The sequence below is a fragment of the Aquarana catesbeiana genome, linkage group LG10, assembly GCF_042186555.1.
Source record: "Aquarana catesbeiana isolate 2022-GZ linkage group LG10, ASM4218655v1, whole genome shotgun sequence".
Taxonomy (NCBI): Eukaryota; Metazoa; Chordata; class Amphibia; order Anura; family Ranidae; genus Aquarana; species Aquarana catesbeiana.
Window position 1 is genome coordinate 232,181,064 of NC_133333.1, and position 23,459 is coordinate 232,204,522.

At 44.2% G+C, this 23,459-nt stretch overlaps 2 protein-coding genes across 2 annotated transcripts in view; both read right to left on the reverse strand.

The window, feature by feature from the left end:
- The window catches only part of LOC141111268 (nicotinamide N-methyltransferase-like), an 83,014-nt gene extending 63,024 nt beyond the window's left edge, over positions 1–19,990 (reverse strand). The window contains exons 1-2 of the mRNA XM_073603411.1: positions 19,828–19,990; positions 13,000–13,207 (exon numbers count right to left, since the gene is read on the reverse strand). Coding sequence (XP_073459512.1) covers positions 13,000–13,207; positions 19,828–19,978 — 359 coding nt within the window. The 5' untranslated portion in view covers positions 19,979–19,990. The remainder of the gene's footprint in view (positions 1–12,999; positions 13,208–19,827) is intronic.
- The window catches only part of LOC141111270 (indolethylamine N-methyltransferase-like), a 342,070-nt gene that overhangs the window by 134,588 nt on the left and 184,023 nt on the right, over positions 1–23,459 (reverse strand). The gene's annotated exons all lie outside the window — the stretch shown is intronic.

Here is a 23,459-nt window from a genome sequence, read left to right on the forward strand (position 1 = left end):
CATTTTATAACAAACTATGAAACCGTTTTCTTTTTTTGGTCTTTTTTTATTTGTTTAGCATAAAATAAAAACCCTAGTAGTGATTAAATACCACCAAAAGAAAGCTCTTTTTGTGTGAAAAAATGACAAAAATGTCATATGGGTACAGTGTTGCATGACCACACAATTGTCATTCAAAGTGCAACAGCGCTGAAAGCTGAACATTGGCCTGGGCAAGAAGGGGGTTTAAGTGCCCAGTAAGCAAGTGGTTAATGAGCAATTACAGTAGGTGCAAGATCTCTGTACTTTTCTCTTCTATGAGTTAATGGGCCAATACCAGCTGCTTATGAAACACAAGCCTGCTGGGATTTTTTAATACACCTCCCTTATCAAAGGGCCAAAAAATGTACCCCTATTGACTTGAACACAGTTGAAATCCTTTGTCGGCATTGGGGACACTGAAGCTGATGTCTATCAGAAAAACTAGAGAGAGCTGGAACTACTCAAATCCAGGGCATGGCTGATCTAAGTAATACATATAAGTTACAGATTGAGCTATTGAAGTAGAATTCCAATTAAATACTCTAAACTTTAACCTGCTCCCACCTTTATTCTAAACCCTATATTAACTACCCTGCAAAGGAAATAGGTACCTATTCTGAAGGTTCTCTGGTCAGGTCACATGATCTTCTCAGCAGCCGGCTTCCTTGGAGAGGAGATATTGCTGACAATGGCTGCAGTGCCTGGGTGGTGACATCACCCATAGGCTTCACAGTAGAGGAAAACGGTCTGGTTGTCACATGATCGGCTCCCAGAGCCGGCTTCAGTGTATTGGAGGGACAACTAAGGATGCCCCATAGTAAGCCTATAGGTTACATGTAATCAGGCCCAGACTGATACAAAAAATACGCCCGGGCATTTTAGACTGAGCAGCCCAGGGAGCCGAAGGGGGGGTGTTGGTCCTCCACACTGTAATGTGCAGGGACACTGTGATATAAATATAAAGGGGACTGCACTGTAATGATTACAGTGCCCCTTTACAGTGCAGTCCCCTTTATATTACAGTGTCCCTGCAATCTTGCCCCCCCTTTTATTCTGCTTCCTTACATCAGAGTCCACACAGTGGTGTTCTGAGAACCCTGATTTAGGGGGGATGCTGTGGACTCTGGTGTAAAGGGGAACTCTGATGTAAGGGGGGTCTCTGCTCACCAAAGCCCCCCTCTTGCATCAGAGTCCACAGAGCACCCCTTAAATTTGTTTTATGTATACACTGGGAGGCAGGAAAGAGGGTGACCTTACTCACCCCAGGATGGAGGCTTAGGCTCAGGCGCAGGCTGCCTGCAGCTTTTAATCTTGTGTTAACCACTTGCCGACCGCCTCACGCTGATATACGTCAGCAGAATGGCACGGGCAGGCAGAATCACGTACCCATACGTGATCTGCCTCCCGCGGGTGGGGGGTCCGATTGGACCCCCCCGGTGCCAGAGGCGGCCGGCATTTCTTCGCGGGCGATGAGAGGTGAGGGGGAGGCCATCCATTGTTGGCCAGCCCCTCCCGATCGCTCCTGACGAATGAAAACGCTTCCTTTCCCTCTGCAATGTAAACAGAGGGAGAGGAAGTGATGTCATCCCTCCTCGAGCCAGTCTTTTCGATCCGGCGCCGAGGAGAGAAGACATCCAAGTAAGTGCACCAACACTACACTAACAGTAGAACACACTAGGCACACTTTTCACCCCCCATCACCCCCCGATCACCCCCCTGTACCCCCTGTCACACTGACACCAATAGCAGTTTTTTTTTTTTTTTTTTTTGCATTGGTGTCAGTTTGTGACAGTTATAAATGTTAGGGCAGTTAGGTTAGCCCCATTTAGGTCCAGGGTACCCCCCTTTAGGTCCAGGGTACCCCCCCTAACCCCCCTAATAAAGGTTAACCCCTTGATCACCCCCCGTCGCCAGTGTCGCTAAGCGATCATTTTTCTGATCGCTGTATTAGTGACACAGGTGACGCTAGTTAGGGAGGTAAGTATATAGGTTCGCTGTCAGTGCTTTATAGCGACAGGGACCCCATATACTACCTACTAAAGGTTTTAACCCCCTGATTGCCCCCTAGTGAACCCTTTCACCAGCGATCATCGTATAAGTGTTACGGGTGACGCTGGTTAGTTAGTTTGTTTATTATAGTTTATTATAGTTTTATTGCACCCACCGTTTATTACCTTATAAAAGTTTAACCCCCTAATTGCCCGGCGGTGATATAAGTTACGTTTTTAGGATCAGATAAGGTCTGCGTCGCCCCAAGCAGCGTCAGGTTAGCGCCAGTACCGCTAAAACCCACGCACGCAGCATATACCTCCCTTAGTGCTATAGTATCTGAACGGATCAATATCTGATCCGATCAGATCTATACTCCCCAGCAGTTTAGGGTTCCCATAAACACAGTGTTAGCGGGATCAGCCCAGATACCTGCTAGCACCTGCATTTTGCCCCTCGGCCCAGCCCAGCCCACCCAAGTGCAGTATCGATCGATAACTGTCACTTACAAAACACTAAGCACACATAACTGCAGCGTTTGCAGAGTCAGGCCTGATCCATGCGATCGCTAACAGTTTTTTGGTAGCGTTTTGAATCAGTCGCTAACAGTCAGGAGCTTTTTATGCCTGTGAGTTTCACTAGTGTACCCCTAAATTTAGAGCCCAAAATGGCAAATCGAAGGTACACTAGTGAAGAGGCCTACACGTTTCTGACCATGACAGATAGCTCTGACGACGGAGTTGTGGTCCCTGCTAGGGTCAGGCGTACCAGACCCCGAACTTCTTCTGTCCTTGAAGTGCAAGAACCGCAGGGCTCTCGTATGGAGCAGAGAAGTACTAGTGCCGCTATTCCTTCTGGTGAACTGGCAAGCACCAGCGGCCTAGTACACCCTGGTCGTACATCCAGCACTGCAGTAACACGTGGTGACGTGGCGAGTCCCATAAGTGCAGTTCAAGCTGGCGAGGTGGCAAGCACAAGTAGTGTCCTGCTGCCACCAAGAAGAAGACGAACACAGGCCTGTCATGCCCATAGTGCCCTTCCTGCTGCATTCGCCAATCCGAATTGGGAACCCACCACTTCTGCAGCACCCGTACTTCCCCCATTCACTGGCCAACCCAGAATTCAGGTGGAAACAGTTGATTTTACGCCACTGGATTTTTATTTGCTGTTTTTCACCGAAGATCTCTATAGATCTATTGTGGACCAAAGCAATTTGTACGCTGGTCAACACATCGCCACTAATCCCCAGTCCTCCCTTGCCAGAGATTGGAAACCAATTACGGTTTCCGAATTTAAGACCTCTCTGGTCCTTTCCCTCAACATGGGCATAACTAAAAAGAGTGAGTTGCGGTCATATTGGTCCACTGACCCAATTCACCATATGCCCTTGTTCTCTGCCTCCATGACCAGGGCACGATACGAGCAGATTTTGCGGTTCATGCACTTCAACGACAATGAACTCTGTCGTCCTCGTGGAGACCCTGGATATGATCGGCTCTACAAAATTCGGCCCCTCGTAAACCACTTCAACCAGCGTTTTGCAGACTTGCTTACTCCCCATCAAGTTGTCTGCGTTGATGAGTCCCTGATTAAATTTTCTGGCCGCTTGTCATTCAAACAGTACCTTCCCAGCAAGCGTGCCAGATACGGGGTCAAGATGTATAAGCTCTGTGACAGGGCCACAGGCTATACATGTAGATTTATGGTTTACGAGGGCAAAGATAGTCACGTAGAGCCGACAAACTGCCCTGACTACATAGGAAGCGCTGGCAAGATAGTGTGGGACTTGGTGTCACCCTTATTCGGAAAGGGGTACCACTTGTACGTGGACAATTATTATACGAGCGTGCCACTTTTTAGTCACTTGTTTGATCAGCAGATTGGAGCATGTGGCACCGTGCGACCTAATCGCCGGGGCTTTCCCCAGCGGCTTGTAGATTCCCATCTTAGGCTGGGGGAGAGAGCCTGCTTGCAGTGTAATAATTTGCTCGCTATGAAGTGGAGGGACAATAAGAATGTTTTCGTTCTTACCTCCCTTCATGCAGACACGACGACCCAAATTACTACGGCGACTGGTGTTGTGGAGAAACCCCTCTGTGTCCACGAATATAACCTTAATATGGGAGGGGTGGACCTCAACGACCAGTTGTTGGCGCCGTACCTAGTTGCCCGTAAGGCCAGACGCTGGTACAAAAAAGTGTCTGTTTATTTATTTCAATTGGCTTTGCTGAATGCTCATGTGCTATGCAGAGCTTCAGGACGGACTGGATCCTTCCTTAAATTCCAGGAAGAGATCGTCAGAGCCCTTCTGTTTCCAGACGGTGCTCCACCTCACCTTCCCAATCCAAATGCAGTAAGCCGGCTGGATGAGAGGCATTTTCCTTATGTCCTCCAGAGTACCCCTACCCAACGAGCCCCCCAAAAAAGATGTCGTGTCTGCAGCAAGTGCGGATTTAGGCGTGATACCCGGTATTGTTGTCCCTCCTGTCCTGACAATCCTGGTCTATGCATTGGTGAATGTTTTGAACGCTGCCATACACTAGTTGAGTATTAGCGTAGGGTACAGCACTGCACAGACTAGGACACACTTTCACAGGGTCTCCCAAGATGCCATCGCATTTTGAGAGACCCAAACCTGGTACCAATTAAAAAAGTTAAAGTTACAAAAAAAAGTGAAAAAAAATAAAAAATACAAAAAAAAAAAATACAAAAAAAATAAAATAAAAAAAAAAAAAAATAGTTGTTGTTTTATTGTTCTCTCTCTATTCTCTCTCTATTGTTCTGCTCTTTTTTATTGTATTCTATACTGCAATGTTTTATTATGTTTTTATCATGTTTGCTTTATAGGTATGCAATTTTTTTATACTTTGTTTTTTTTATTGTTAACCGCTTTTTTGTTTTCAGGTACGCCATTCAGCTGCAGAGCGGATTTATTTATCTTGACAGCAACAGCGTTTGCTCCCACAATACATAAAGCCGTGACTGCAGCGCTGTCGGAGGTGATTTCACCACCACAGTTACATACTTCAGCATATATGCCGAAGCGTGGGGGCAGCAGTGGATGGAGGAGCAATTTGCTCCTGCCTTTTGCGGGAGGATGCCCCCATGCTTCGGCATATATATATTTTAGGTAGGCACAGGTTGCGTTAAATGTTTTATTTTTTACTATTTTTTTTTTGTATTTGCTTTGCAGGTATGGTAGGTATTACTGTTATACTGTAATGTTACTTTGTTTTTTTGTTAACCATCATTTGCTTAGCAGGTACGCCATTCAGTTGCAGGGCGGATTTATTTATCTTGACAGCAACAGTGTTTGCTTCCACGATACATAAAGCCGTGACTCCAGCGCTGTTGGAGGTGATTTCACCACCACAGTTACATACTTCAGCATATATGCCAAAGCGTGGGGGCAGCAATGGGCGGAGGAGCAATTTGCTCCTAACTTTTGCGGGAGGATGCCCCCATGCTTCGGCATATATATACGGTGCATGTATGCCCATCATTAGAAGTGGGTGGATGAAGGGAGGTATTCTAATGGTGGGCATACCCACTGATCAATATCTTTTTTTCGTTCAGCCCACAGGCTGCATGAAAAAAAAGTTTACAATATATGCACAACAAGGACCAGCAACGTACTGGTATGATGCTGGACTTTGAGTGGTTATACCAGAATGATGCCTGCAGGTTTAGGTATCATCTTGGTACCATTCTTTTCAGCCAGCGGTCGGCTTTCATGCAAAAGCAATCCTAGCAGCTAATTAGCCTCTAGACTGCTTTTACAAGCAGTGGGAGGGAATTCCCCCCCCCCCACCGTCTTCCATGTTTTTCTCTGGCTCTCCTGTCCCAACAGGGAACCTGAGAATGCAGCCGGTGATTCCACCAGCTGACCATAGAGCTGATCAGAGACCAGAATGGCTCCAAACATCTCTATGGCCTAAGAAACCGGAAGCTACGAGCATTTAATGACTTAGATTTCGCCGGATGTAAACAGCGCCATTGGGAAATTGGGAAAGCATTTTATCACACCGATCTTGGTGTGGTCAAAAGCTTTGAGGGTAGAGGAGAGATCTAGGGTCTAATAGACCCCAATTTTTTAAAAAAAATAGTACCTGTCACTACCTATTGCTATCATAGGGGATATTTACATTCCCTGAGATAACAATAAAAATGATTAAAAAAAAATAAAAATGAAAGGAACAGTTTAAAAATAAGATAAAAAATCCCAAAATTAATAAAAAAAAAACCCTGTCCCCCCTGCTCTCGCGCAAAGGCGAACGCAAGCGTCGGTCTGGCGTCAAATGTAAACAGCAATTGCACCATGCATGTGAGGTATCACCGTGAAGGTCAGATCGAGGGCAGTAATTTTAGCAGTAGACCTCCTCTGTAAATCTAAAGTGGTAACCTGTAAAGGCTTTTAAAGGCTTTTAAAAATGTATTTAGTTTCTCGCCACTGCATGTTTGTGCGCAATTTTAAAGCATGTCATGTTTGGTATCCATGTACTCGGCCTAAGATCATCTTTTTTATTTCATCAAACATTTGGGCAATATAGTGTGTTTTAGTGCATTAAAATTTAAAAAAGTGTGTTTTTTCCCCAAAAAACGCGTTTGAAAAATCGCTGCGCAAATACTGTGTGAAAAAAAAATGAAACACCCACCATTTTAATCTGTAGGGCATTTGCTTTAAAAATATATAATGTTTGGGGGTTCAAAGTAATTTTATTGCAAAAAAAATAATTTTTTCATGTAAACAAAAAGTGTCAGAAAGGGCTTTGTCTTCAAGTGGTTAGAAGAGTGGGTGATGTGTGACATAAGCTTCTAAATGTTGTGCATAAAATGCCAGGACAGTTCAAACCCCCCCAAATTACCCCATTTTGGAAAGTAGACACCCCAAGCTATTTGCTGAGAGGCATGTCGAGTCCATGGAATATTTTATATTGTGACACAAGTTGCGGGAAAAAGACAATTTTTTTTTTTTTTGCACAAAGTTGTCACTAAATGATATATTGCTCAAACATGCCATGGGAATATGTGGAATTACACCCCAAAATAAATTCTGTTGCTTCTCCTGAGTACAGGGATACCACATGTGTGAGACTTTTTGGGAGCCTAGCCGCGTACGGGGCCCCGAAAACCAAGCACCGCCTTCAGGCTTTCTAAGGGCGTAAATTTTTGATTTCACTCTTCATTGCCTATCACAGTTTCGGAGGCCATGGAATGCCTAGATGGCACAAACCCCCCCCAAATGACCCCATTTTGGAAAATAGACACCCAAAGCTATTTGCTGAGAGGTATAGTGAGTACTTTTTGTCACAAACTTTTGAAAATTGAAAAAAGAAAAAAAAAATACATTTTTCTTGCCTTTCTTCATTTTCAAAAACAAATGAGAGCTGCAAAATACTCACCATGCCTCTCAGCAAATAGCTTGGGGTGTCTACTTTCCAAAATGGGGTCATTTTGGGGAGTTTTGTGCTATCTTGGCATTTTATGGCCTTCGAAACTGTGATAGGTAGTGAGGAGTGAAATCAAAAATTTACGCCCTTAGAAATCCTAAAGGCGGTGATTGGATTTCGGGGCCCCGTATGAAGCTAGGCTCCCAAAAAGTGCCACACATGTGTTATCCCCGTACTCAGGAGAAGCCACAGAATGTATTTGGGGGTGTAATTCCACATATGCCCATGGCATGTTTGAGCAATATATCATTTAGTGACAACTTTGTGCAAAAAAAAAAAAAATTGTCACTTTTCCGCAACTTGTGTCAAAATATAACATATTCTATGGACTCAACATGCCTCTCAGCAAATAGCTTGGGGTGTCTACTTTCCAAAATGGGGTCATTTGGGGGGGGGGTTGTGCAATCTGGGCATTTTATGGCCTTCAAAACTGTGATAGGTAGTGAGGAGTGAAATCACAACTTTACGCCCTTAGAAATCCTGAAGGTGGTGCTTGGTTTTCGGGGCCCCGTATGAAGCTAGGCTCCCAAAAAGTCCCACACATGTGGTATCCCCGTACTCAGGAGAATCAGCAGAATGTATTTTGGGGTGCAATTCCACATATGCCCATGGCCTGTGTGAGCAATATATCATTTAGTGACAACTTTGTGCAAAAAAAAAAAAAATTTGTCACTTTCCCGCAACTTGTGTCAAAATATAAAATATTCCATGGACTCAACATGCCTAAATCCAGGTAAGTAGACAGGAAAAAAGGAGATGCAGCTCACAAACACTCTTGCTCTGGAATGACACTGCCCTAGTAAGAACTGGTTCCGGGTGCTGGCTTTGCTGGTTTGCAGTGAGGTAGAAAGAAATCCTGGATAGCCGCACTCTGGGATAAGGACATCTTTACAGTCAATTGCAGAGACGTACAGGGTGGTAGACTGGTCTACCACCCTGTACGTCTCTGCAATTGACTGTATGTTTGGATTTTATTGAAATAAAGATGTCATTATCCCAGAGTGCGGCTATCCAGGATTTCTTTCTACCTCACGACTCAACATGCCTCTCAGCAAATAGCTTGGGGTGTCTACTTTCCAAAATTGGGTCATTTGGGGGGGTTTTGTGCCATCTTGGCATTTTATGGCATTCAAAACTGTGATAGGTAGTGAGGAGTGAAATCAAAAATGTATGCCCTTAGAAAACCTGAAGGCGGTGCTTGGTTTTCGGGGCCCCGTACGCAGCTAAGCTCCCAAAAAGTCCCACACATGTGGTATCCCCATACTCAGGAGAAGTAGCTAAATGTATTTTGGGGTGCAATTCCACATATGCCCATGGCCTGTGTGAGCAATATATCATTTAGTGACAACTTTGTGCAAAAAAAAAAAATTGTCACTTTCCCGCAACTTGTGTCAAAAAATAAAATATTCCATGGACTCAACATGCCTCTCGGCAAATAGCTTGGGGTGTCTACTTTCCAAAATGGGGGGCGAGATACACACCCAGTGGGATATAGCCTTCTTGGGCCAGTACGTTACGGACTCGATGGTCCCAAGAAGCCTCAGGTGGGAGGTCAGTCCCCAAAAAGGCGAATCAGAACTCTAAAGACTGGTTCAGGTACTTCAATGAAGCTGGAGTGAAATTTTTGGAGTTTCTGATTCAGAAAAAGAACGACAAATTAGTTAGACTGGATGGAGAGATTAAGCTTATTAAAGAAAAACTCTCCCCTCATATTAACGGTGAGGAATATAAGGAAAGATCCACTTACCTTAAAAAAATTACTGGAGAAGGAGGAAATTGAACAAAAAATAAGAAGAGAAAAAAGTTCAATAGAGATGTGGGAGATTATAAAAATGGGTTTGTTTTTGAATGGCAGAGCAAAATTGCAGCCGACCAGGTTGAGACGACTGGTCTTCTGACTACCTCTCATTCTGCCAGTCATGATAAGGATTTACAACCTGAGGAAACTGGCAGACACTCATACAGACCTCCCCCCACACAGAATCAATATCCTTCTACCTCCAGACGGGTTTCCTATCGATCACCAGAGAGGCAGAACAAGCCTCCTCGATCTAAACATCACCCTCAGACACAGAGACCTGGAGATACCTCCAAGTCCCCAAAAAAAAAAACCTAGGAATCAAAAGACAAATGGCCCCACCTGATACAATGATGGGTATCGGCAGTATGGACAAGCTGGGAGCCATCAGGAGGATTATTCCTCCTATCATTATGATTCTCCTAGGAGAACTTATGGGGAGGACCAATATCCGAGATATTCAGTTCCCACTCAAAACCGTTTCCAGCCACTGAGAAATATGGATCATCAATATGAGAGCTATGGAGGATATGAGAATAGAGATGAATATTGTTCCGAATATCATAAGGATAGAAGGGGGACTCAGAATGATAGACCACCCTGGTATCAACCACCTCGTTCCCAACAGAGGAACCATGGTGGTTGGCATATCCCCAATCAACCCTATTGGGAAGAATATTCCCAACCACAACACTGGGGTGTTCCCCGGGGAGACCAAAACCCCCACAGACCTATACAAAAAAGAGAGGAGTCAGAGGGGGGGGATCAAAGAGCAAAAACGAAAAGAGAATGAGAGGACAGGGTATATTTAATTTAAGCAAAGTCTCCCTGACTCAGGCTGAGACCTCAATTCTGGATAAGGGTCTTAAATTTGCACCCCCCAGATCACTTAACAAATTCCAAACTTATATGGACATTCATAAGTATACAAGGAAATTAAACATTAAAAGGTATATGTTGTCCAACCCCTGTAGCTCTCAAGGCATGACGTCTACTAACATCAGACACTCAGGTTTATCTAACGCCTCCTTATTCAATCCACCTGGAGGCCTACCTGCTTCCCTTAAGATTTTCAGGGATGTTCTCCACAGAGATCTTGAACATCTGAAAATTAAACATACTAAAATGATGAAGGAACTACAATTAGGCTTGGACTTGCTTTGTAAGCAAAAAGACCTTGTTATTAGGCCAGCAGATAAGGGAGGCTGACTACCTTCAGGAACTCGGTAACATCGTTAGAGACCGAGATACCTACATGCCCCTCAAATCTGTTCCACGGGTAAAATTCAAGAAAGAGTTGGAAAGAATTGTTGATCGTGGCTTTGACTTGGGTGTTATTAATAAAAAGGAGAAATCCTTTCTGAAACCAGTTTCCTCAAGAATCCCTATCATGTACTACCTGCCCAAGATTCATAAGGATCCGGTCCATCCCCCGGGCCACCCAATTAATAGTGGAATTGATTCCATTACGTCTAGGGCAGGTAAGTACATTGATAGCTTCCTCCAACCTCTGGTTAAGCTACTGCCAGCTTATATCAAAGACAGTAGACATACCATTAATATCCTTAAGGATTGTGGACACAGGGAGGGACATTGGCTGGTCACCACTGATGTCACATCCCTGTATACCATAATCCCCAATGTTTGGGGTATTACCTCAGTTAGGCATTTTCTAAATAGAGACCCTTTGTTGTCAAGGAGACAGAAACGCTTTATCATGGACCTTTTAAAATATGCCACTACGCACAATTTCTTTTGGCATGATGACCAATTTTTTCTTCAAACAAAGGACGTGGCGATGGGGGCCACGTTTGCCCCCAGCTTAGCCAATTTGTTCATGGGCAAATGGGAGGAGGACGTCGTCTATGCCCAACAAAGACCTGAACTGGTCTTATGGGCTAGATATATAGATGACGTCCTCCTCCTCTGGAATGGCACCCACAAATCCCTTTGTGCGTTTATAGAAGGTCTCAACGACAACAATAGGGGAGTTATATTGAAATTTGAGGCTAGTCAACAAACTGTCAACTTTATGGATCTGAAAATTTGGAGTGAGGGAGATGTTTTGCTCACCTCCACTCACTTCAAGGCAACAGACCGTAATTCTTTTATTCCCCGTGATAGTTGCCATCATAAAGCATGGCTCGACTCAGTACCTAAGAGCCAGTACATCAAAATGAAGCAGAATTGTTCTACAATTTCCGACTTCAGGATCCAGTCTAAGGTACTTACTGACGGGTTTTTGGAGAAAGGATATGAGGCTCAGTTCCTTAATGAGAAACTGAGCCAAGTCGAAAAGCTTGATCGCGAGGCTCTGCTTATAGAGCAAACTAGAAATGGTGGAGACACTGATAATAGTCTTGCATGTCCTTTTATAACAGAATACTCCTCTCAGTATTAAAAAATTGCTGTACAAACATTGGCATATTGTCAAAAATTATCATATATTGGGATCTATGCTTCCTGATAGACCTCAGATTGTTTTCAGAGGGGTCCCCTCAATTAAATCACGTGTGGCCCCCAGTGTCTGTGATCCCCCACGAGAAAACCCATGTTTTTTCAAAACTTGGTGGGTTACTGTAGATGCAGGAATTGTGCGGTATGTTCTGTAAATGCCATTAAAGATAGGAAGGTCAGTCAATTCCATTCCAATAGCAACTCCCAGGATTTTCCTATTAAATCCTTCATTACCTGCTCTACGGTTAACATCGTAAATCTTCTCTTCTGCCTCTGTGGGCTGCATTATGTGGGACGCACTGTGCGACCCCTGCAAGTGAGACTTAATGAGCACATTGGGAATATCAGAAGGGGCTTTAAAGGCCATCCAGTCTCCTAACACTACCTAGAGGTACATAGACAGGACCCTAAAGGGACCTCTTTTGTGGGCATTGATAGACTCAAATTACCATGGAGAGGCGGCCCCAAATGGCGTGCCATCTCCAAACTAGAAATGGAATGGATCTGCAAAATTAACTGTCTCAGACCCCGTGGGTTAAACGTAGATATTGAAATAAACGCATAGACAATCCTTGAGAGAGGAGTACTGGTGTTTTTTCTATAAAATTGTATTTTTGCTATATTTTGTATATTTTTTATTTTTATTTACATAATGTTAGAAGGAGAGCACTTTGGTGATTTGGTGTCCCCCACTCAGATTTAATAGGTCCATTTACTATTAGGATTTACCGATTGGCTGACCAACGGGATAGGGGTGCACTTCTATTTGTATGCACCCCGTAGAATCCTCTTCTATTTTTATTTATGATTTTATTTTTACTTTCATTAGTTACAGAATTTTAATAAGTTTTTTGTGTATTTCGGAAATCTGGGGTTCTCCCTTTAAAGTTATACTTTATTTTTATATTTTTTTAACCTTATTTTTACCTTTATGGTGTCCTTTCAGATACCGCATAGGTAATGTGATTTTCATCTCTTAAGTTTAGATTTGACTGGACTTCTACTTTAAACAATCAATGTGAATAGGCTTTTTCAGCACAGTAGATAAGGAGAGCCTGATTAAAAACATTATAAAGAGCTGAGAGCTCCATCTGCTGGATGAAAACATAGATTTGAACTTTTGAAATAAAATATTTCAAAGTTACCTGACTAAAAACATGAAAAAAAGTTTTTGTATTTTAAACAACTTAATAAATTAAATATACTCAAAAACAATAGAAGTTGCCTTTAAAGGAACAATCTTTTGCAACCTAAAATGCAAGAATCAGAAAGGGGACGAATCACCTCATTCCTTCTAACTCAGCTGCGACTGATGATGTATGCGACCAATCATATGCTCCGGTACGGTCATGTAGCCATCTGTTCAGTTCCATAATACATTTCTCTTGGAATCTTAATAGGACTATTTTTTTGAAAAACTTATAGACGAAATAAAGATGGTGAATGATGGAACCAAGGCTAATGTCAATCAAAAATGTACCCTCAGCTCGACCTGGAGGAATATTAGAGATTCAGATGTTATCTTACCCAAAACTAATTTCACTGCCAAAAAAGAGATTTCAAAATTTCATAACATTTGGCATTTAATAACACTGCCAACATATAATATGGCTCTGGGATTTCCTGCTAGGCTAGCCACCATTATATGTCACATTATCCTCCACATATGAAAGGAGAGAGAGAGAGAGAGAGAGAGAGATTTTCAGGTGTGACTTTTGAGGGTTTACATTGAAGTCTATGGCCCTCATATTGCATAAAAGTCTGACCAAATTAGTACAGGAACTACTTTAAAGTCACTGTGACTTTAAGGCCTCATGCACACAGTGTGTGAAAAAAAACGAGCTGCAAAGCCAGTACTGACACCAGGAAAAATGCGCTTTTAGAAGCGTTTTGCATTGGCGTTCATGCCCATTTAGCTGTGTTTAGCTGCGTTTAGCTGCTTTTAGCTACGTTTCGCTGCGTTAGCGTTTAGCAGTGTTTCTCTGCCCTCTTCTATTTTCCACTCCCAAATCCAATTACTACAGCTTAAAAAACGCTTGACGCGGCCTAACGCTGTATACAGCATTAACATGCTTTTAGCTGTTTCAGGCATTTTTACAGCTGTAACGCTGCTGCTCAAGAACGTGCTGGCCCTGGAGTTTTTTGCAAATTGAAAACTCCTATGCCACTAAAAGCGCCTAAAAGCCTATGTGGACACATACAATAACATGAAGAGACGTTTTTAATCTGTAAAAAAAAAAAAAACGCCTGACGCTCCTAAAAGTGGAAGGAAAAGAGTCCTGAGTCTTAAGTTGCACAAATATGAACAGTACTCATTGGAAAACATGGGGTGCAACTTGTCATGTGACTTTGGGGTCCAAAGTTGCATGACAAATCGTACAAGTGTAAACTGGGCCTTAATGTGGATGTAAACCCGAATTTTTTTTATCATACCGTAGAGTATAAGATTTCCTATCATTTGAGCCCAGTCTTGCCACACAGAATTAATCCATCTCTGAGCAATCCTCTTTTATTGTTCAGTGAGAAAAATCTTGACAAACTGAGAAAAACTTTGTCAAATACTCCCCCTTGCTGTGAGTGACAGCCTAAGACACATGCATTATTTTTTAATTCCCTTCCCCACTCCTTTCTTCAGCAGCTCTGCAAGGATTGGTTGTTCCACACCTCAGCATTATTTGGCATGCTGAAGTCATGTGGTTACTTTCCTGTCTTTTCACTGGATGTTAGAGATCATAGCAGAAGTTCAGTGTTAGAAATACACAGGAGAAAATGCACATTGAGGGGAGTGTAGAGGTGGGCGGGGAGTCTACTGACATCACGACTCCACCCACCGAGCTCCAGACAACAGACCCACCCACAGAATATGCAGTTTTTCGGGTCTAATAACAGACAGAGGGGAGACATTTGACAAGTAAAGATACATGCAGGAGGCATGTATATCCTTATAGATAACCCCCATGGCAGTAGTTTAGAAAGGATGACATTGGGTTTACATCCACATTAAAGATAGAAAACAAGTATGATAATGTTTGTGAATTGACGTTTTGCAAGCAAATACATAAAAAGTGATAATATAATGACAAGAGTGATTCACCAAATAAAACAGTCATAAGAAATAAATTATCATTTGTTATTGTCTCATCATAATGTGGTACCATTTTATGATTCTGTTTTACAATAATCTTCTTTGGATCAGGCTGCCACTGTTGACCTCTCCACCTCAAGTTGGAGTTCTCCATCCCTTCATTGTGCCATTGGATGGAGTAAATGGACAGAGGCTTAATCTGGAAGTTGTTGTTTGCCTCCCATGGAAGTGGCACCTAAGACAGCTTTTCACAATAAAATGTTTTTTAAAACCCACTGGAGAAGTTTCCAAAAATTATTTCTAGACCTCATCCTTGATTGGTACTGGTCTAAACTCTTATGCTGGACTTGCTTACTCCAGGAACATTTACCCAAAAGTAAAAGTTATGCGCTGCGCTTGGGTGACCCCAAAAACAAAATTAATAATAACCAATTCTGTGCTTACTAGTGCGATAATATTAAATACAAATAATACGACTGTTGAATAAATAAACATAAATAAACAAGGTGTGAAAAAACAAGTGCTTGTTAAACCATAAATTAGTGCTTATTAGTGCTTGTTACACCATACATAGTGTCTTAATCAACATAAAAAGTGCTTAGTGCTCAATACACAGTAACCTGCTTTTCTTAAATGAAAAAATTAATAAATAATGACAAAAAAAAAAAAAGTTCTCTTTGGCACTCTAAATAGTGTGTGCAAATAATGTCCAGCAGTGATAATAAAACAATGCGTGCAGGTGGTGTTCAGCTGTGACAACAATCCAACATCATGCCGAAGATATCCTGAGTGCTGCAAAACATGCTCCTGTGCTCCTTCGTGACCCCCTTAAGCTAATGTGCTCACCTCAGAGCGTGTGACTCAGCTTCTACCCTGAGTTCAAATATGCTTTGGAGCCACCCCTGGGCTCAGTCTCAGTGTCTGCTCCACTCCTCCAGCTGGAAACAATGTGGCTCCATACATAGGATGAAAAGGAAACTATATAGTGTAATATAGTCAAAATACTTTTATTAAAAGAAAACGCTCCCAACACCGGGGTACTCACATGGCACTGGTGCGTCAGTGCACCATACTATAACGGCTTTCTATGCAAAATCAGTGGAAGTTTGGTGTGGTATGCTGTGCTGAGACAGCGCTGGTGTAAAGTCCTTGTCAGTCTCTCCGTCCTGGCCCCTCCCCTACGCGTCTTCGACACAGGGATCACGTGTCATCATCAGGGGGATATGATTAGACGGATGCTCTACAGGATTATATAAGGCGATCGCGGCCATTTTGCCATAGATCGCAGACACTCTAATGCTAGGCTACAACTTCTGTTACGACTAATGAGCCTATCCCATCACATTAACCCTAACTGCTGCTGAAAATAGTAAGTGGGGAAAATTTGCCTAGTGTTATTTTACGACCTGTCAATAACAGCCGAATGAGACTCATTTGTAAGTGTAATTCCAGGACAGAGCTCTGGTACCCCGCACAGCGCATACCACAGCATACCTCCAAAATTACAGATAAATGCATATCTACATATAAAATATAATAAATAACGGTAATCTAGGATTAAAATCAAAACTAAAATGATTGTACCGCAAATTCCCTGTCCATGCGATTTTAAAATGCATCTCATCAGAGTGATCTGAATATGTGCGTGGGGTAAACAGATATCCCCATTATGAATCAATATTTTTATACATTAAAATTATTATACCACGAATCCCCTGTCCATGCGATTTTAAAATGCATCTCATCAGAGTGATCTGAATAAACATGTGGGGTAAATAGATATCCCCATTATGAGTCAATATTTTAATACAGTATGATGTACAATGAATAAAATATGAAAATATTATTAAATAAAAAATAGATAAAATAGATAAAATTAGTAAATAAAAAGATAACCATAGAAGACCATTAAAAGGCTATGTACGTACCAACCATCGCTCAAATCCTATATATTAATATAATCCTTAACCCTAGAAATAAGTGATTGATACGCATCAATCAAACATTCAAGCTGGGAAATGAATAGGCCTGAAAAACCACCAGGAATGCTCAATCTGAGGGTTAAAAATTCCTAAGGAAGCACCTAAGGTCAAATTCTTTATTCAACCCCCCCCCCCCCGGAAGAGGGAGCCTAACTGGTGTATCCACCATGACTCACGCTTGCTAATCTCCCTAGTATAATTTGAACCTCTCCAATGTTTCTTAGGTGCCTCTATTCCCCAAAATCGCATCCCGATTGTACTTTTGTTATGCACCTCTTTAAAATGTATCGAAAGGTAGTGCTTATCGAAACCTTTCCGTATGTTCCTCACATGTTCCTGCATACGATCTTTTAGGCTGGGTTCACACTGGTGCGACACGACAGCCGTCCTACTTTGGATCCGACTTTGCCCTGCGACATGAAGCCGGCATGTGTCCGACTTTCAATGAACGGGGATCCGACTTGGATCCCCGCCAATGCCGGCACTGTGTTTGGTATGAATCTTTAGGGGGGAACTCCGCGCCAAATTTTAAATAAAAAACCGGCATGGGTTCCCCCTCCAGAGGCATACCAGGCCCTTGGGTCTGGTATGGACCTTGAGGGGAACCCCCTACGCCGAAAAAACGGCGTGGGGGGTCGCCCCCAATCCATACCAGACCCTTATCCGAGCACGCAGCCCGGCCGGACAGGAATGGGGGTGGGGACGAGCGAGCGCCCCCCCCCCTCCTGAACCGTACCAGGCCGCATGCCCTCAACATGGGGGGTTGTTGCCTTGGGGGAGGGGGGCGCGCTGCGGCCCCCCCACCCCAAAGCACCTTGTCCCCATGTTGATGAGGACAAGGGCCTCTTCCCGACAACCCTGGCCGTTGGTTGTCGGGGTCTGCGGGCGGGGGGCTTATCGGAATCCGGGAGCCCCCTTTAATAAGGGAGCCCCCAGATCCCGGCCCCCCACCCTATGTGAATGAGTATGGGGTACAGCGTACCCCTACCCATTCACCTAGGAAAAGTGTCAATTTAAAAAAAAACACTACACAGATTTTTAAAGCATTTTATTAGACAGCTCCGGGGGTCTTCTTCCGACTTCGGGGGTCTCTCCGGTTCTTCTCCACGCTCTCCGGATCTTCTGCCGGGCTCCTCCGCTCTCTTCTGCTCTTTTGCCGCTCTTTTGCTAAAGCGGAGGAGCCTGGTCTTCAATCTTCTGCCTTCTGCCTTCTGCCTTCTGCCTTCTGCCCTCTTCTCCTGATGTTGACACGACGCTCTCTGGGGCTAGAATGCTCTCTGTGCGCTCTGCTCTGACTTATATAGGCGGTGACCCCGCCCCCTTATGCCGTCACAGTCCCTGGGCATGCTGGGACTGTGACGTTTTAGGGGGCGTGGTCATCACCCGATGACCACGCCCCCTTATGCCGTCACAGTCCCAGCATGCCCAGGGACTGTGACGGCATAAGGGGGCGGGGTCACCGCCTATATAAGTCAGAGCAGAGCGCACAGAGAGCATTCTAGCCCCAGAGAGCGTCGTGTCAACATCAGGAGAAGAGGGCAGAAGGCAGAAGGCAGAAGGCAGAAGGCAGAAGGCAGAAGGCAGAAGATTGAAGACCAGGCTCCTCCGCTTTAGCAAAAGAGCGGCAAAAGAGCAGAAGAGAGCGGAGGAGCCCGGCAGAAGATCCGGAGAGCGTGGAGAAGAACCGGAGAGACCCCCGAAGTCGGAAGAAGACCCCCGGAGCTGTCTAATAAAATGCTTTAAAAATCTGTGTAGTGTTTTTTTTTAAATTGACACTTTTCCTAGGTGAATGGGTAGGGGTACGCTGTACCCCATACTCATTCACATAGGGTGGGGGGCCGGGATCTGGGGGCTCCCTTATTAAAGGGGGCTCCCGGATTCCGATAAGCCCCCCGCCCGCAGACCCCGACAACCAACGGCCAGGGTTGTCGGGAAGAGGCCCTTGTCCTCATCAACATGGGGACAAGGTGCTTTGGGGTGGGGGGCCGCAGCGCGCCCCCTCCCCCAAAGCACCAACCCCCCCATGTTGAGGGCATGCGGCCTGGTACGGTTCAGGAGGGGGGGGGGCGCTCGCTCGTCCCCACCCCCATTCCTGTCCGGCCGGGCTGCTTGCTCGGATAAGGGTCTGGTATGGATTGGGGGGGACCCCCACGCCGCTTTTATCGGCGTAGGGGGTTCCCCTCAAGATCCATACCAGACCCAAGGGCCTGGTATGCTCTTGGAGGGGGAACCCATGCCGGTTTTTTATTTAAAATTTGGCGCGGAGTTCCCCCTCAAGAACATCTGAGCACAAGTCGCGTGCCAAAGTCGGATCATGCAAGACGGCAATCCGACTTTGATCCGACTTCAATGATAGTCAATAGGCTGAAGTAGGATCAAAGTCGGACCAAAGTAGTACAGGGAGCATTTCTAAAGTCGGAACGACTTGTGTCGGACCAGTTAGGACGGCTCCCATAGGGAAACATTAAATTTCACACGTCATGCGACATGAGCTCCCAATGTCGGAGCGTTTGTCGGACCAGTGTGAACCCAGCCTTAAAGCTCTTGTGGTGCACATTATATGAAGCGTGATTAGCGCATGCAGCTGGAGGTAGCACAAGCAAGGCATAAGATCATTGTGGCTCACAGAATTTTTCCAATTTGATTTACCCAAAAGTAGACTTCATTCAACCAATTATACTAAATCAGAGGGTGATTGGTTGCTCCAGAGGAAAACCAATTTTTTTGTGTTTATCTTTGTTATTTATTTACAAATTCAATTTAATTTCATGTACTTCAGTGTTATAAAATATCAATCAAATCAATTTCATTTGCAGGTTGTAACACAACAAAATGTGGAAGAGCCCATAGTGAGGTACAGTATATACATTTTTCTATAGCAACAGCTTGATTTTTGAGTAAGAAATAAAGCATCCCCCCTCTGCCAGAAATAGGAAGCTGTAAGTTCAGAGCTATGGGGGACTGCTGCTTATGTGAGTGATACTCTTAGATTTATTACCAACATTAGTCTTTTTTGTTGAAAATATCAATCTATGCTGTACATACCGGTGCAGAGCTGATAGTGAATCATCAACATTGGAAATTTTAAAGTATCCTCTGCAAAGACCATGTCCTCCTTATTAGAGAAATACATATCAAGATAACCTCTGGAATCCATTCCATGTACATGATAGAATTTATGTGTTGTGGAATCCATCGTCCTGCAATGCTGAACTTCACCTCTTTGATTTCTGCTTTCAACTAAGCTTTAATGTTTGATTCCTATTTATATTCCTTTGAAATAAGGTGTTTACATTTTATTGTAATATAATCATAAATATATTTATAAAGCAGTCATGGGAATAGTGCTGACTGAGGTATGATTGCCATCTGAGTTTGCAAAGGTTTAACCACTTTAAGACCAGGATTTTTTTTTTATATTTGTTGTTTTGAAGTAAAAATCTGTATTTTTTGCTAGAAAATTACTTAGAACACCCAAATATTATACAGTGGGGAAAATAATTTTTTGATCCCCTGCAGATTTTGTAAGTTTGTCCACTTTCAATGAAATGAAGGGTCTATAATTTTTTATCATAGGTGTATTTTAAATGATAGAGACAGAATATCAATCAAAAATCCAGAAAAACCACATAAAACAAATGCTATAAATTGAGTTGCAGTTCAGTGAGTAAAATAAGTATTTGATCCCCATGTAAAATATGACTTAGTACTTGGTGGAGAAAACCTTGTTGGCAAACACAGAGGTAAGACGTTTCTTGTAGTTGGTTACCAGGATTCAGTGTTGCCAAACCCCCGAAATGCAATTTACTGGCAGGATGCCAAAATTTACAAACAGCACCAATTTTTTACTGGTAACAATCATGAAATTTACTGACAGAGCCAAATTTTTTTATGACACTGCAAAAGTACCTAAAATGCCCGTTTTCAGTGCTAAACAATGCAAATATCAATATTTCCACTATAAACATGTAGCTAGTGTTTAAGTTAAACAAATGTCAAAAACACAGAGTTCCTCCTTACATCAGAGTTTGCAGGATTCCCCCTTACAGTGGAAGGGAATTCTGACGTAAAGGGGAATTCTGCAGATCATGATCTGAAGGGGAACTCTGATGTAAGGGGGGGGGGCTCTGGTCACCAGAGACCACCCTTTATCAGAGTCCACTGCATTCCCCTTTACATAAGAGTTCCCACTTACATTAGGGTCTGCAGCATTGCCTTTTACATCAGAGTTCCCCTTTACATCAGGTTCTGCTGAATTCCCCCTGTAGACTGATGTAAAGGGGAACACCTGGAACAGAGGCGGCTCTAGGCTTTGTGAGGCCTTAGGCAAAACCTAGACATGAGGCCCCACTCACGCCCATAATGGGAAAAATAATTACATCGATAAAAAAATTAACTGTATAAATTGCATTAGGGACTTTAAACTGCTGGTGTCAGTGTTCTCTATGTCAGTGCTGGTGTCAGTGTTCTCTATGTCAGTGCTGGTGTCAGTGTTCTCTATGTCAGTGCTGGTGTCAGTGGTCTCTATGCCAGTGCTGGTGTCAGTGGTCTCTATGGCAGTGTTCTCTATCTCGGTGCTGCTGTCAGTGTTCTCTATGTCAGCACTGGTGTCAGTGTTCTCTATGACAGTGCTGGTGTCAGTGCTCTCTATGTCAGTGCTAGTGTCAGTGCTCTCTATCTCGGTGCTGGTGTCAGTGTTCTCTATGTCAGTGCTGGTGTCAGCTCTCTATGTCAGTGCTAGTGTCAGTGCTCCCTATCTCGGTGCTGGTGTCAGTGTTCTCTATGTCAGTGCTAGTGTCAGTACTCTCTATCTTGGTGCTGGTGTCAGTGTTCTCTGTGTTAGTGCTGGTGTCAGTGTTCTCTATGTCAGTGCTGGTGTCAGTGCTCTCTGTCAGTGCTGGTGTCAGTGCTCTCTGTCAGTGCTGGTGTCAGTGCTCTCTATCTCGGTGCTGGTGTTAGTGTTCTCTGTCAGTGCTGGAGTCTGTGTTCTCTATGTCAGTGCTGGTGTCAGTGCTCTCTATCTCGGTGCTGGTGTCAGTGTTCTCTGTCAGTGCTGGTGTCAGTGTTCTCTGTCAGTGCTGGTGTCAGTGTTCTTTGTCAGTGCTGGGGTCAGTGTTCTCTATGTCAGTGCTGGTGTCAGTTTTCTCTGTCAGTGCTGGTCTCAGTGTTCTCTATGTCAGTGCTGGGGTCAGTGTTCTCTGTCAGTGCTGGGGTCAGTGTTCTCTATGTCAGTGCTGGTGTCAGTGTTCTCTGTCAGTGCTGGTGTCAGTGTTCTCTATGTCAGTGCTGGTGTTAGTGTTCTCTGTCAGTGCTGGTGTCAGTGTTGGTCTCAGTGTTCTCTATGTCAGTGCTGGTGTCAGTGTTCTCTGTCAGTGCTGGTGTCAGTGGTCTCTATGTCAGTGCTGGTGTCAGTACTCTCTATCTTGGTGCTGGTGTCAGTGTTCTCTATGTCAGTGCTGGTGTCAGTGTTCTCTGTCAGTGCTGGTCTCAGTGTTCTCTATGTCAGTGCTGGTGTCAGTGTTCTCTGTCAGTGCTGGTGTCAGTGTTCTCTGTCAGTGCTGGGGTCAGTGTTCTCTATGTCAGTGCTGGTGTCAGTGTTCTCTGTCAGTGCTGGTGTCAGTGTTCTCTGTCAGTGCTGGTGTCAGTGTTCTCTATGTCAGTGCTGGTGTCAGTGTTCTCTGTCAGTGCTGGTGTCAGTGTTCTCTGTCAGTGCTGGTCTCAGTGTTCTCTATGTCAGTGCTGTTGTCAGTGCTCTCTGTCAGTGCTGGTGTCAGTGTTCTCTGTCAGTGCTGGTGTCAGTGTTCTCTGTCAGTGCTGGGGTCAGTTTTCTCTATGTCAGTGCTGGTGTCAGTGTTCTCTATGTCAGTGCTGGTGTCAGTGTTCTCTATGTCAGTGCTGGTGTCAGTGTTCTCTGTCAGTGCTGGTGTCAGTGTTCTCTGTCAGTGCTGGTCTCAGTGTTCTCTGTCAGTGCTGGTCTCAGTGTTCTCTGTCAGTGCTGGTGTCAGTGTTCTCTGTCAGTGCTGGGGTCAGTGTTCTCTATGTCAGTGCTGGTGTCAGTGTTCTCTGTCAGTGCTGGTGTCGGTGTTCTCTGTCAGTGCTGGTCTCAGTGTTCTCTGTCAGTGCTGGTGTCCGTGTTCTCTATGTCAGTGCTGGTGTCAGTGTTCTCTGTCAGTGCTGGTGTCAGTGTTCTCTATGTCAGTGCTGGTCTCAGTGTTCTCTGTCAGTGCTGGTCTCAGTGTTCTCTGTCAGTGCTGGTCTCAGTGTTCTCTGTCAGTGCTGGTGTCAGTGTTCTCTGTCAGTGCTGGTGTCAGTGTTCTCTGTCAGTGCTGGTGTCAGTGTTCTCTGTCAGTGCTGGGGTCAGTGTTCTCTATGTCAGTGCTGGTGTCAGTGTTCTCTGTCAGTGCTGGTGTCAGTGTTCTCTATGTCAGTGCTGGTGTTAGTGTTCTCTGTCAGTGCTGGTGTCAGTGTTGGTCTCAGTGTTCTCTATGTCAGTGCTGGTGTCAGTGTTCTCTGTCAGTGCTGGTGTCAGTGGTCTCTATGTCAGTGCTGGTGTCAGTACTCTCTATCTTGGTGCTGGTGTCAGTGTTCTCTATGTCAGTGCTGGTGTCAGTGTTCTCTGTCAGTGCTGGTCTCAGTGTTCTCTATGTCAGTGCTGGTGTCAGTGTTCTCTGTCAGTG